We start from the raw sequence: 15922 nt of genomic DNA on the forward strand, positions 1-15922 counted from the left end.
CATCTGCTTCTACTCACGACTTTCGGCGAGGAAAATGCGATTTTGCACTTTTGTGTGTTGCGTTGGGCTTGGCTGAGCTGGGGACTCTTGTCGGGCTGGGAAACTTTTCCGATTCTGTTTTCCTGTTTTTCGGTGCCCGCAGGTCCTTTCTGTTGAGTCGCAGCGAGAAGATGCACCCGCAGACCGTGGGTACTACTCGCTGCCGGCCGGGGCGACGACTATCTGGTTTTTACGACGTCACGGAAACGGAACCCGAATCGAAGATAAATCGAGAAACCCTGAGAAGGCTGATTTGGCGCTGCGAATGTAAAACGGTTCCAGCCAAATCGGCACGGTAATTGTTCGGAAGATGTTTAATGCAATTATTTCATGATTACGATGGCGCAGCCCCGCACGGCCGCCGCTAGGTGACGATTCGCAGGAGCACAATTTGCCTAGACACGCTGGCACCGCCACGAGGCACCGCCAATTTGGCAGCAAATTCTTCTGAGACTTGAAGAGCGTCACCGCCGTTTGCCATTCCGCCGTTGCTTTCCATCCGGACGAAGGGATCCACCAAATGGCAGCGTGAACGAGCGATCCACACAAAAAAAGCCACCGGAAAACTGGATGAAAATGCCCGTTCGCTGCAACTGCTTCTCGGGAAATCAACCTCCCGGGAGAGTCGCAATGCGCTGACACAAACATTTCACGAATTTTCTTTTCGGCACCGAACGACAGAGATTCTAACGACGGCGGCGACGACGACGACGACGATGACGACGATTTGCGGAACAGCCTTCTGGAGCCCACGACACGACGATACATGATGGACGGCACCGTGGCACGGGCTGGCAGGAAAATCGTTAAAGGCAAATCTGCATCGTGATGTAATAAATTTTTGCTCCTTTTTCACCGCTGCCCGGGCATCGTCCGCCGACGATGGTAGCCGACGTTTTCGGGCCGAGTCTCGTTGAGATGTGGTTTGTTTAGCAAGTGCAGCAGCGGTGCGGAGCAGGCAGGAAGTGGGACTGCACTCGTCGTCCCGGTGCCCTTTGATTGCTGACGCTGCCGCACGGAGGACGCGCCCTCATCTGGTGGGCCAAATGGGTCCTCCGCCCGCCCGCCCGCACACAAAATGTGCGCTTTGACAAATGAAATGTGCAATTGGAAGCGAACCGGGAAGCGTGTTACACGTTCGCCATTCAGGATGTGAAGCCGGAAAAATTGGGAAAAACGGGAAAATTGGGCGCGCGCGCACTCTCTGGTCTATTTTGGAGAGCGCACTACTATGTTCTGGGGCGTGACGGCGAAGGGCGAAAGCTTGCAAGAAGCCCACGGGGCACGTCTGATAACGATGTTTAGGTCGAGTCCTTCGGCTGCTGCTGGAGAGCAAAATATAGGCCCTTCGTGCCGAAGCTGTCGAGAACATCAAACGACAAATCGATCGATCATGCCATCGGACGACTTCCATCGGCTGCATCGGATGTGCTGTGCAGCTTTCGTGCCATCACACAGAGTCCATTCCGAGGGCTGTGCTAATGCCATGACTAATGCACACAGCACAGCGCACCACGTGCATAATCCTGCGCTCCTATGCGATGGGGAAATGCAGGAAAAATGTCAATATTACTTTCATTTGTTATTCATTCGGTCGGAAGTTGCTGGCTGGTAATGGCGCTGTGGTTCAGGGTGCAAGGAATGCAATTATGATTTGCATTAAGGTCGCAATAATAAACTTAATGCAGCTCTCGTTTCTTTTTCCTGTGCCCTGCCGAGGGTGAGTGCTGTTGCCAATCCCAATTCCGTGAGGCTTTTAAGGAGTTCGCTCGGTTCGTTTAGGTTGGCATATGGCCTAGAGAAGCGACATAACCAACAGCTGCCAGCAAAATGTGCGATAATGTGGAAGCCATTTGAGGACAGAATTTAAAGCACTTGGCCTTCTCCGAGGTATGGGTACATTTCGGTAATGATAAACATTTGCCGAAAACCATGCAAATGGTGCTTGGTGCTTTGTATCGAACGACACTTACGGGATACTCGTCTACGACCTCAATCCAACGAAGCCCGGCCAACTCACCGTCACCCGAACCCGATCAACCAAACTGAAGTGTAGCAAACATTACCAGACATCTGATAGCTGATATCGCAGCATAAACATCAGTGGTTTTATGCGATGTGTGCAGAGTTTTGCCTCTTCTGCTAACGCGTACTCCTAAAACATTAGTCGGTTTGATAAAGAAGATTATAAATTCGGTTCATTTTGATATAATTGTGACATTCTAGTGAAGAGTTAAGAACTTGTGAAAAGGGTTGGTCCGAACGAAAAACCAATCCTCGGTTTCCTTTTACTGATTTGAAATTAGGATAACAGTGCTTAAAGGAAAAAAAGGATGCTCTAGGTTCTCAGTCGTTTCTAGAGCATTTTCCATCGTCCAGACGGCGCGGCGGTTTAACATGTTTACGCTGGGCACCACCAAAAAGGATGACGGATATTGAGCGAAATCTGTTGCCGCGATTTAATTCGAGGCTGCCAAGTGGCGTGCACAAGGCGCGGTGCTTAGTCATTCTCGAGCACATAAAGAACACCACACTAAATGATGGTTATTAGCCCCCGGGGCGAGCGCGGGGCTTATCATCGGGACGGCAGGCCGCAAAGCGATCCTTAAAGACAGAGGCCGAAGCCGATGCTGACATCTGAAAAGTTCTTTTCGTAAACTGGAACGCGGGGTTCACTGGCTGCTAGACGCTTTCGCGAAAAGTACATTAACATAATTATGATTTGATATTCTAATGATGATAATCTGCGGCCGGCAGACGGCAGACGTTCGCGCGTTCTGGGTCGAAATTTAATGTCGAGCGGGCGGCGTTCGACATCGCGCGAATCGATCGCTTAAGCATGTTTTCGATTCATCGCGGCGAGGGCCGAGATGGCGGCTCGGAGAAGTATTTTGAATAGAGGGCGCCTATTTGCACACGATCATCAACATAATCGCCCGGCGGAGCAACGGCGGAGCAACGTGACGGCAAGAAGGCGAAACCGGGCGGTATCGATTTTGCTGGGACGACGACGTACGCAACGTGCCTTAAATTATCGATCAATTTTCGAACCGGAAGGAAGCCAGTGAAGGGGTTTTAGAAACGCAAACAAAGGAATCGCTTGACATTTAAAACCTGTACATACCTCTTTTATGCGCCGGGAAGCGCGGGCTGGTATTGAAGAGCGGGAGCGAGTGAGACAGTGAGAGAGCCTGGAAAATGATTCATGCTTCGTCGTCGAGGCAGTGAAGGAAACATAAGACTGCCTCCCATCTCGTCATCTTTTATTCAGCGCCAGCCAAAGCTTATATCCTTTCAACCCCGCCACCGTTCGGTCCGGTCCGAGGCGTCTATGAGCGCAACCGACGGCCATGTGGCAACGTTATACAATGATGCCATTTCCTCTCACACACACACACACACACACACACACACACACACACGATCTCATTCTCTGTCAATGGGCGGATATTGTGTAACTTTGTGGCTCGCAGTCGAACTGCACATCTGTTTGCACTGTAATGGAGTAGAGCCATAAAGAAGCATTTTCATTCACATTTGGAACCACTTTCATCACAAAACCGACAATTGTTTAGTTTCGATTTGGATTGTTTATTTTACGTCACCCACAGCCGTTTGACGGAGCAAATCGAAGTAGGTGTGTGTGGGGAAAGTGACACCCAGAGACATCAGACGGTTACCGGGCAATCGAAGAAGTCATCGATTACCATTGCGATCAGTTTATCAACTTGTTGACATTACTTCAGCAAACCTCGATCCAATTCATTTACAGTTTTTCTTCCTCTTCTCTTTTCAGGTTGTCCGAAACGGTTTTGGGGGAAAATTTAAAACAAATGGAAAGTGAAAGGCGATGAAAAGTGCGGAAAAAAGGCGAAAAAGGTCGGTATAGTTTCGCGAGAGCGCGAAATGAGTGATGAAGTTTGCGTTGCCGTTGAAAAGTGGTAAATCGAATTGCAAAAAGCGCGTAACGCAGTAGTAGGCCAGTGTCCATGCTTCCCGTCGCTGCTGTCGCAATCAAGCCGATGAACGGCCACGGCCAGTTAGTGAAAATGTGCTCCGACTCGCAAGGACGACGGAGGCCGCGATTCTCCGGAAGCGGGGCCGCCGTGGCGTGCGCCCTGTTCGGTGCCCTGCTGTCGTCGTTGTCGCTGGCGACGGCGGCACACTGGGACCACGCCATCTTCCTCGACGAGGACTATCGGTTGCTGTGGAGCATTACGGGGCAGGACATCACGTTCGAGGTGCAGGCCCGCACCCACGGCTACATCGGGCTCGGCTTCTCGAAGGACGGCACCATCTACGGGGCGGACATCGTCATCGGCTGGGTCGACCAAGGCCACGTCCACTTTCAGGTGAGCTTTGCTGGGTGCAATCCAATAAATTCCCCCCCGCCATCCGTTTCCGCCACCTGACCACCGGTGGCCAATAATTTCAATCGGACCCCAACCGCAATAATTGGATTCCTTGGGCCGGAATTCCTTGGCCAGTTCGAAGGAATTACACGTTCGCGTTCGATTCTCGTGCTTCGGCAATTTGATTAGCAAAAGACCGATTCTGGCCGGAGGGAGTTTGGTGCCTGTTGGCTATTTATTGAAACACATCTCGCCAAAAATTCTTGCCATTTTCATTGGCCAGCCAAAGCACATTAGACCGGCGACCGAAGCGATTCACGGTACACAGCAGCACGACACGACACGAGTTTTTCCGTTCCGCCCTCGACACGGTGAACGCGCCCGTGTTACCTCCGACCGACCGGCTCGGTCGGTCGGTGGGTTCGGTGTATAATTTTCCCATTCAGACAACCAAGCTCGGCCCGCTTTTCGGGACGGTAAAATTAGACTCACAAACAAACAACGGACTTGTTTGGCACCCAAAAAAAAAATGGCACAAACATACGCGCGCAGAAACGAGCGGGACAAATGGGTTGCGTTGTGTGTGTGTGTGGTGTGCCGTGAAAAAGGGGGAAACGGAAATTCAGCAAAACAACCGGATTTTCAACCCCGTCCGGGGTTGAAAGCTGGCCCACCGATGCCCGTGGAATAAGCCGTGAAAATTGTCTTCCTCGGGCTTGCGTGCGGATTTTTTTTCCTCGCAGGGTTTTCGGAAAACAGAATCGAATGTTGTGTGGGTGTGGGCGCTCCCTGGTGGGGTGGGGGGCTACTTTATGTCCTTTCAAGCCCTTTTCACCACGGCGAACGGGATCCGGTTGCCAGTTGTATTGTCTTGGGTTCCAGTCCCGGTGGGCGATCAAGAAATTGTGGGACTGTTTTTCCGGTTTGTCCGGTTCGGAAAACACGGTAAACCTTTCGCCAGGACAAGGCTGCACATTAGTTCCTACTTTGAATTTATTTGTGTAGAAAAACGCAGCCCTGTGAAAGGCTATTTTAGTGGCCGCACCTCCTAGACGTGGGTTTTCGCGAATTGACAGCGTCAGTGAGTTTTGGAGAAATCAGTACGTGATTTGAAGTTGGCTGCATTTGCCAATTGCGTCATCGTTGATCATTCCGTGGCGTCGTGATTAGTTGATCTGTCGACGGAACGACTTCGAACGTCCCGTAACGATGCAGTTGGTTCATGAGTTTCCAGGTTCCCACCGATCCTTGCAAGAACGACCGCGACTATGACCATAAATTATTTACGGACCGTTTCATCGCGACCCAGTCTCTTCTGGGCTCTGAAGTCTCTCCGAAGAGCATCATCGGCGAACGGAACCATGGCCCATCAATATCGGACTCTTCCCGGCGAAAGGTGATTTATCGACGAGCATAATGCACATTTCTGCTGCCACTGCCACTGTCTATCCGGCTCCGGGCTTCCAAGTGTCGTTTATTGTGTTTGCCTTCGAAGGAGGACCTTGAGGAACCGTTCCGCCGCCGTCTTCAGGTGCGCAATAAGGAAGTTGTTCCGAAAATTAATTCTACTTTGATTTATTGTTATGGTTTATTGTTTTTGTGAAGTAAGCGGCACGGTGGCGGTGGCGTTTGGCGTTGTTCTTTGCCCGCCGCATCAAGGAAAGACGTTTTAAAAATTCATAATTGTTTTCGTTCTTGAAGTGCATTTTGCAGAAAACAAATTAAGCTTATGACTAAGCTGTTATTACATTGCCCGAACAAACCAAAAAGAAAACGTGGCGAATAATTGATGGGAGTTTAGGAAGCGCTGGGACAACTCTCGGGTCGAAAACAAAGCCATAAAGTCGCGCGGGGCGATCGTTTCGCAAGAAATTGCAATTTGAAAATGTCTGACAATCACCTGGGCACCGGGGTATCTGTGTCTCGGTCTAAGATGCCAAACGGCCAACGGGCCGCCACTTTGTACCTCATTTTTGGAGAGCAAATCGTTTACAGAACAACGCTATCAGCAGATACTGCAATGGTACTCCTTGCTAGCGGTATCTAATCAAAAGTTGTACTTCACTTCCGGTGCGAAAGTCGTTACAGTTCGGGCACTTTCTTTTGTCAGTGAGGTTTTACTATTAATAATTTACTTTTACGAGCTCGTCGAGCGCACGCATTCCGTCCGACAGATTCGGTCCGGACTCGGTCCCGCTTGCCCGGGTGATAGCATCCTCGTTCCGGGCGGATTGAGGTATAGTCGCGTGAGCGGCAAGATAACAGCCCTCTCCCGGCTAGCAATGGCCGATGGGGGAGCCACAATGGAACTACGCAATCCACCATCCACCAGAAGAGGAAAAAAAATAAAAACAAATCGAGGGAGCAAAGGATATGGGCCGAAATAAACCAGGATATCCCCAGGCCTCAGGTTATTGAGCGCCCGCTGCGGGAAATTCGTATCACTTTCGGCGTTCGAGGCGCAGAAAAGGGAAGAAAATTAAATGCTCGCTCTTTATCATCCGGGCCGCCCCCAGCAGGTTTTCTCCAGCAGGAAGCGCGCGTCCTCACCGAGCCGTCTCGTGCTGGAGTGGTGCTCGTTACCAACTTATCAGGTTCTTATCTCTCGGACTCGGTTCGTGCCGGATCAGCCCAGTCCATCCGTTGGGAAGGTGAGAAAATAAGCAACTGGCTCGGGCTCGAGAACCGAAACGGAACAATCTAATTTTGGGCTCGACGCCATCCACGACTGGCGACTGCCGGAGTCCCAGAGTCCCTGCGGCAGCGGCAGCAATTGCTGAAGCCGCCGGTCCGAACGGTGTGCAATAAACAGGAATCGACTATGTGGGCCACGGCTTTTACGATCTGCGTGCCGGCGGTTGCGACGACGGCCGACCTGACGAGGCCCCGTTCTGTCCGACGCTCGCGTAATCACATGTCTAATGGATTATTAGTCTGGTCAGACGGTTAGGCGCTCGCGAGCTTACATTTGGGCTACATAAAAATGTATTACAACGAATTAATTATTAATGAAAGTAGAATTGGGACGGGTTTGGTTCCTGCACGCTCGCTGGACCTGATGGTACAGGACGCCCGACATTTGGTCGGGGTGTCCTAACCAGTGGTTGCCCCAAAAAATTTAATAAACGAACCGTTTTTCTTCGGTTTCAATCTGCACGATCGATTAGACAAGATAGTCTAGGGCTGGCGTCCCAGCCCATTGAGAATCGCCTGATTTCACGTCGCTTCATCCCGAACCACCCGGAGTTCGGGCACACAATCTTGGCCAAACTTTCCTTCCTTCGCTCGGTACGCGACGTAGGGTAACCGAGTAAACCGACAACACTTAACCGCACACGCCCCCGGTGGACGACGGCGAACACTCTGTTCTTAATGATCTAGAAATAATTTAATTTACGCTAAATTTATTCCATCGAACGAAAGTGGCCGAGCCACGGCGAATCGAGATGCTGTTCCGCTGCAACTGCTGGCAGTTAGTGGCTGGCGGAGCCCATTTCCACAAAGTGAGCTGAAGTTCCCGAAACGCGGCACCCAAAAGTTGCAACCTGCCGTGGAGCCGCCTTTCCCGTGGCCACCCCACGGGATCGGGGATCTGTAATTAAGAAGAGTCGATCTTCTCGCTCTCCCGGACGGGGTGCCATCGTAGCGCAGGATCCCAATCCGATACACACCTTCTTCTGGTCTAATTTTTGTGGCTCTTTTTGGCGCTCGTTTTTGCCGTTGGTTTAATGCGCTGGAAATGAGTTCTCCATTTGCCGAGTTCCGAGGCTTCCGGTCGCAAGCTTCGTTTTTGGTTGTTTTTGTTGTTGGTTGGGTTGCAATTTCAACCACCACCCCCGACGGCGGCCAGATATCGATCGCCGGCCGACCGGGAGAGGGTGCGCCTTTTTTCCATCCGCGCCAGCTAAAGGAGAATCGAAATTAATGAGGTTTTACTTATGGGGGTCGAGATTTATTGCTATCACGTGTGTTTGTGTGTGTGTGTGAGGGTGAGCTGGAGGATATGCCCCAGGTAGCAACGCCACGGATTTTTGGGGCTCAATTCGATTATTGCACACTCGGGCGAAAGCATAAAAGTACGCTTTAGTGTGCCCAGGGCCGTGAGTTCATCGAGGTTAGGCCGCTGAAGACTGGAGACTGATTTCACGGGCCGGTGTTTTACAGATTTCGATCACCATTTCACCTCGAATTAAGCCATTTTATTTCGTGTCGGGTGTTTTGCGCGCGTGGGGAAAAGTAATTTATCGGTGGTCCGATTAAACACCGCCGATGTTGTTTTTTAATGGTAAGAAACCCGGTAAGAGCCCTGGATTATAGAGTGTGAAACCGTTTGATTGCATCTCTAAATGGCGCACCGCGTGGAACAGCGTGGTTTAATTTTGTGAAACACCGAAATCGAAAAACACCTGACCGGCCAAGGGAGGTGGCCTCACATAAATAAGGATCATTGGCCACCCATAAATCTCGAACCCATCAAACCGATGTCTTTGCTTTTCTGAATTATTGCCAACCTTCCGATTCCGAGCGGTGGCGTAAAGTTTTGTAATACAATCGAAAGCACCGAGTTCGGTTTAGATTGGGACCATTTTTTTCTTTGTCTTCTCCACAAGACGCCTGTCGAAAGCAATTTAAAACAGAGCAGAGAGTAAGGAAAAAAACGAATGTAGTAAAATACAACGCCATCACCGCTTTCGATTCGCGACTGGCAAAAAAGAGGGAAAGTTCCTTGCAACCTGATACCAAGGAAATTACGGTGCGTTGTGGGGGAAAACAAAACAGGAATCGATGCGTTCTTTGCGTGGAGCTGGAGTGAAAGCGGCTTCAAGACGCACCCTAATTTATGATTGGCACATGACGGAAAAATCGCTTCCCACTCGGCCCACTCTCGGCGCGGATGGGAAATACATAAATATTTTCAATTTTCACGCCGTAATTGACATTCGATGTGGGACACTCTAAGCCGCTGACACTGCAATCCCTGGATAAAAGGGGGAAGAAAATGATTTCTCCCGAGCAGCGAAGACCGAAGACGCCAGCGTACGGGATCTGGATCTGGCGAACACATTGGCGCAAAATTTACATAAACCGATGCCTGCCTATCGGGGTGGGTGGGTTGGCCACGCTAAATCCGATAAGCTGTTGCGTGCCCGAGCCAAGTGTTGTGGAACGGCCCCCGATCGATTGTAGAGACTTTTTTTTGCTGTAGTTCTATCTCCAGAACGAACTACAGGCGTACCGGGAGGGTTCGAAACTCTCTTGATCGGAGCGAACTTTTCGTCTGTCGCAATCGACGAAGCACTAATCAGTTTCAATCAATCGGAACGACGACTGCCAATGGGACCGTGAGTCACGAAAGCACACGACTTCAATCGTCCTCAATTTGGCACGGATCGCGTGTGTTTTAATTGGTATAGAGTGGAACCTAAGTTGTTTAGTGGTTCGTCTCAAACAACGTTCAAAGAATCGGAACAGTGACTTCTAATACTCATCAGAAGCTACCTAGGGAAAGAATTTCTCGAAGGATTCTTGATGGCTCTTTGTTTCTTTTTTGTTGCTCCAACGGGCACGCAAATAAGGATGAGAACGGTTCAACGGTACTGCCACATAGCTCCGCAATTATGCTTATATTCGTATTATCTTCCGGGAAGGATCTTGTGAACTGAACCCAAGCAAATTCACTCGCAATTAACGATCAACCCACAGAAGACGCTTGGGTGCCCTTTAAAGATTTCGTTCACCAAAAGGATACGGAAAACAAAAACCATGGGTCAACAATAGCCACAGCAATCCATTGTGCGCTTTGCTGTTGCCCCGCGGAACGCCACGGGCCACGAGGAAACCATCGGAAAAATCGGTAGTGTAACTAATTTTATTACAATTTCTACAAATTCGCTGCAATCAGTAATCAAATCCAGACCACAGTCAGATCCCAGACCCGGACCGACTTGTGGCGCAAGTTTCGCGGAATTGTCTTATAAATTGTAACGAACTCCATCAATCAAATGACTTCTGCGCGAGTCCGCCCGCCCGCACCCTGGTGGCGAGAAAGATTTTCCATTTCATGGGTCGTTTGCGCTGGCGTGGTGATAGGATTTTTCCTTCGCGTATTTTTGTTTCGCCAGCACCCGGTAACGACCGGGCCGGGGTCTCACTGGCGGTGTTTTATTTCTCAACTTCGCTGTCTTCGCCGCCGTTTGCCCAATTTCGTAGAATCGTAGATGCAGGGGCCAAGCCCGAATCAGAGCAACGGCAATCCGCGGGTGTTCCAGCGAAAAGGACATTAAAATTTGAGTGGGATATTAAAGGTTCCGCTGCCACGTGAGCCCGAAATGCCGTTCTGCGAGTGGGTTGTATTGCTGCAATTGAGAGCCATTTTTAACCTGCGCTCCCGGATCCTCGGTGCTGGCCGCTTCCATCGACATGTTTCCCGGTCTGCGTTATTAATTGAGTGCTTTTCGGGAGCGTACGGATGTTTCCATGCACACCGTGCTCAGGTGTGCTTGTGTCAGTGTAATGGCACTTTCGCCCTCCCAGGCACCAGGAAGCGAAGGCAGGCGAATCGATTGAGGCGTGTGTGGCACAGAATCTTTCCTCCGGTTTTCCAAATGGAACGCCACCGATTGTCTCCAGTGAAATGATGGATGGATGTGCTTTTGATTAAGATAGCTTCGGTTGACTTGTGTCTTTCGCATCGCGACGCGCAACCACCACGCACCGTGTAAGCGGTGATGTCCTAGTTTTACGCATCCCGACCGAGGTTGGCGGGGCTTCGGTGAGGAAAATCTGAAAGCAGGGCACAAGAAAAAACACATCGAAGAAAATGAACCCATCTTCATGGGTCGCTTGTCGTGTGAAGAAGTCACATCGTAGAAAGATAAGAAACCATCAGGAACGGGACCTTCCATCCTGGGCGATTCTTTCTCCGCCGCCAGCGGGTGAGTGTGCACTTGACAGTGATGTGTCTGGCCTAGAATCGTAAGCATCTTCCAGATGTAAGCAGCCGGTGGCAAGGATGGAAATCGAAAACAGCAATGAAAGCATCAACAGAACAGAGCAACAATTTTAAGACTTAACAACTTATACAACATTAAAGCCTTTTTTGAACTTTGACACTCCAATTTGCACCCGTCAAACGTCGCGTTGTTTCGGGTTTTCCAAAGGACTCTTTGTTGTTTTCGATCGCCGCCCTTCTGTCAGCAAAATATTAACCAATCGTTCGCTGGCGTCGATTTGTAGCAATTTTCATTCCAATTTTACCAAAGAACAAAGAATTTTGTGGATTTGTGCTGAGGTGTGAACTTCTCGCTTCCGTGTGTTTTTTTTTTTAGAAACAGGCACTCACTTCCCACCAGCCGCCACTTCGGTGTGCCGGTGGCGTTATGGCCAGCCGCCCACTCTACTGACGCCCGCTGTAGGAGTGTGTAGGAGAGTGATATAAAACAAAGAAAGAAACATAAATTTCGTCGTTAGTTTTATTACCTTTTCCTACGATGCGGGTGCGGCACCGGCACTGGGGCCACCCGCCCGGCTCTGCCGATTCAGCACTTCCCGTGAGCCGTGAGCGGTGTTCTACACGTGTGCGAATGTGATTTCTTGTGCGCCACCGTGCGGTGCGGGGGGTTGTTCCTGCCACCCCGTGTTCTAGGCTTCTTTCTGCCGCCCAGCTCCATGTAAGAGCGAGCGCACGGCGCTAAAATTGACTCTGTTTTCGGAAACCATCAGCCCCGGCGCGACACAAAAGGGTGAATCGATGTGGAAGAGTCGACTCCCGTCGTTAGGCCGCTGGCTGGCGCCATCTTTAAACCCCGCCGGCCGGCTCCATCGAGCCGGAGATGTGAGAAGAAACTCGTTAGCCCGTTTCGGCAGCAGCCACCAGCAGAGCGGAAGTCAGGTGCTACCCGAGCGGAAGGAAAAGATATAAAAACCAAACCGTATTTCGTATTTCACCTTCGGCACAGCAGGAACGGGACGAAGGCCTTCGCTCATGGTATGTTCGGCAACTTTCACCATCAAGGAAGCCGGAATGGGCGGAATTTGCGCGGAAAAACGATACATCCAATGATGCGTGCCTTGGTGAGCGTCACCCCCCCGAACGACGTATGTTCGATGAACCGTTCAAGACGAGGACCTCCGCTCGGGGGAGGCTAGGGGTCGTTCCGCACGGTGCTCGGAGCCCGCGCACCAATAAATAATGTTCTGTTTATTGATTTTGTACTATGTGACCGAACATAATTTGCCGATTTCTGCTGCTGCTGCTGTTGCTACTAGCCTTCCGACCTCATTTTCTTGGCTTTTGATTATGGCCCGCCACATGCAGCAGCCGCTGCGGCCCGAACAACGAAACAAGCCCTGGGGGTCGTAAAAAACAACCGACCCGTTGTAAAGCTCCAATCCTCCTCACCGGATATCGGATGGGAAACAATCGGCTGGGTGGGCCAATCGATCGATCCGCAGCGATGGATTCGCACCGATAAGAGCGCTGCGATGCAATAAATTAATTACACTGTCCACCGGCGTGTTTTCCACTGCAGAAAGGTGGTGCGACACACGGGTGCACCACTCGGGCTGTGATGCTTTTGCGGGTAAATTACTGTGTGCCCAATTCCCGGTAGTGCCATTTCCCCGGGACCCCGCCCCGGCGTGTGAGACACATTTATCATCGGAATTATTAAATTGCGCCAAAAAGAACCAAAGGACTACGCGCATACGCTCCCCGTCAGCGCCCGCGTGTGTGTGCGGCGGAAAAACCCGGGAAAACTCCTGTTTTGTTTCCCGGCCGCACCTTTTTCTGGTGTCCACTCTCTCTAAATCGACGCGCCGAATATGGAGCAAAGTTTTATTCGTTTCTGTTGTTTCGTGTGTGTGTGTTTTTATCTGTGTGTGAGAAAAAGCTCACAGCATAAAGGGCGAAAGGGGACGCGGTTCTCGGGCCGGTGCTTGACCACTTCCTGGGAATGCCATAACGATGGCGCGTGATGATAAAATGAAGGTTATGGATTACCCGGGCTTCCCGGAATGTCCTCTCGCGGGAGCCGTCGCTATTTTGGGTCGGTCACCTTGTTTTCTTTTTTTTTGTGTTTGCTGGGCTCCTGGGCTCCATTTTTCCTTCGCCGACGAACTAGTAAATTTTCATTTGAGCCTCCCAAAATGTGTGTAGTCCTTTCGGTGCGGTCCGATATATATATTGGCAGCCGGCCGTGCTTGCCGTGGGCTTAACGCATAAATCTTCATTACCGAGCGCGCGCTGCGCTATGCGGTGCGGGCTTCGATTTCCGGCATTCTGTGGCTCCCGAAGGGGTCCCGAATGGGTTAAGTGACACCGCCGGGGGAATTTACTGTCAGACTGTCTATTTCTAGCCGCTTTCTAGGCGATGTACTGCGTAAATTTTACTTAGCGAACGAGCGAAAAGGGTTTAAATCAATTCATTCGATGGAAAACACGTAATTGAGGTTAGTTTGTTAGCGCACAAGGCAGGATTGATTTGAAAACATTTTTCTGTTAATATGTTTAATGCCCCATTCCTTCCATTCGATCGCATATTTCATCCTTCTCATAAAAAGTTGGTATTATTTATTACATTTTGGCACCTTGTATGGTGGCGCCCTATACAAATTTGCCCCTTGCTACGTTCGGTCTCGTTTGGGGTACTATTTTAGGGTCCTTTTTATTGCGATATTCCGTAACAACGTACTTCAGGAAAGTCCCACCGGTCATTGTTGGCGGCGGCACCTTCACCCGGAACCGGAAGGAAATGTGGCACATTTTCGGACCCACAGCCAGGGAACCACTGTTGGTCCACCGGGGCCCAATGTGTAATTTCCGGTAGCCGTTAGCCGACCTGGGTTGGTCTGGGTGTTGATGGTGTGCTAACGTTGGCCTGGCCTGGTCGTTTGGCCATAATGAACCACGCGGCCCCCCACTAAGGGTTCTCGAGAATACTCGGCAGAATAAATACAATAACCCTGGAGCTCGTAGGAATTAGCCTCTCGGACTGTGGCACCGGTTCTTGAAGGAACCGCGCCCCAAAGACCCCCCACCGCCGGTCGTGAGATGTTTTCATCATTCATCAATGGCTGATTAATCATCGGGGCCGCGTGGGTCCGCCAGGGGTGCCTGTGCCGGGGGTTCAATAAAAGCTCCGAAATAAATCTTCGAAATCCAATGAATCAATCGCGTTCAGGAAATCGTTTGCGTGTCTTCGGCCGGCACCGGTTGGCGTTGATTCATGCGAATTCGCCTCGACGCTGTACGCTGCGAGTGTTGAGTGATGTAAATGGGGTTCTCGGTTTCTCCGACCCACAGCATGCGATCGCCAAGATTTATTGGGGACCGCACGCACACACGCACGCACACACGAATGTTTAAGCAGAATATCCCATCCCGGAGAGAATGATGTCACACGGGTTCCATTTTTACCATGTGTTGTTCGTTTGTCGTGCGTAATCGCGCACGCTTTTTGCACCTCCCGAACGTGAGCCGTTTTCCCGATCGCAACGGCATGACGGTACGGAAAAACGTGAGCCTTGCCGTTGCAAAAATGCTTTAATTGGAAAACTTTCCAACAAATCCATCTTCATCATCATGATCATCAGCGGCGTTTCTGGGCGAGGGGAACCGGGAAGCGCGTCGACGTCTCATCGATGTCGCCGCCAGGCACCGAAGGCGATGAGTCATGGCCATAATCAGACCCAGCCAGGAAGGTAGACCCAACATGCTGGTCAACTGATGCTGATGCTTCTCAGAGAGCGAGCGAGACCTCGGCAGCACCCGGAAGGATAAAAGTACCGCTTTCTCGGTCATGTGGCGGCCGCTTTTGAATGATAAATTAGTGATCCGGAGGTTTTTGCGCCCGGAGTCGATATCTTTTCCTTCTCCATCCGGGGTGGGGATACTCTCACCCACTTGCGGATGCAAAGTCATCCCCGCAAAGGTCGACCGGTGTTGGCAATCAGGGAAGCTCCCTGAGCAACTCTGGAAAGGAAATACTTAGGATTCATCAGGATTCCTTTGGCAGGTTCCTGACAGTGAGAGTGCCCGCTTGTTGATCCGTCCGGCGTTTCTTTTTTCCTCCCGTCCCACAGCGGACACAGCTGAGGTCGCTTTTCTTGCTGCTGTAACCTTTAGACCCCGAGCACACACACACGCACACAACTAAAGCCGAGATGTGGAGCCGAGAAAAAGGAGATCGTTTTCAGAAGCTCTGCGGCATTTTCTTTTTTCCTTATTTCGCCACCGACTTTGGGCGCCACCGACAAAACCTCAACAAGAATCCCGCCCGAGGATCCGAAGGACTGCGAAGGAGCAGCAGCAAAAAAGGAGTCCCCGCCGCTCTTTTGTGTGTTACACATTTCGGGGGTTTTTTTCACCCGGCTCGCCAACTTTTCCCGCTCGGCGGCGTTACGCAACCACCACCGCCGCCGTGCCGGTGTGGCGCAAAAACTCGCCAAATACTTTCCCTTAAATTATTACAATTATTTTTCTCGTTCGCCGGAAAGGTATCTTAGACGACCGGAGACGGAGAATTTTTGCC

At 50.8% G+C, this 15922-nt stretch overlaps 1 protein-coding gene across 1 annotated transcript in view; it reads left to right on the forward strand.

Annotated features, from left to right (window-relative positions):
* The first annotated feature begins 4088 nt into the window (after positions 1–4088).
* The window catches only part of LOC128278509 (MOXD1 homolog 2-like), a 79434-nt gene continuing 67600 nt past the window's right edge, over positions 4089–15922 (forward strand). Inside the window, exon 1 of the mRNA XM_053017239.1 lies at positions 4089–4391. Coding sequence (XP_052873199.1) covers positions 4089–4391 — 303 coding nt within the window. The remainder of the gene's footprint in view (positions 4392–15922) is intronic.

This window comes from Anopheles cruzii, chromosome 2, assembly GCF_943734635.1.
Source record: "Anopheles cruzii chromosome 2, idAnoCruzAS_RS32_06, whole genome shotgun sequence".
Taxonomy (NCBI): Eukaryota; Metazoa; Arthropoda; class Insecta; order Diptera; family Culicidae; genus Anopheles; species Anopheles cruzii.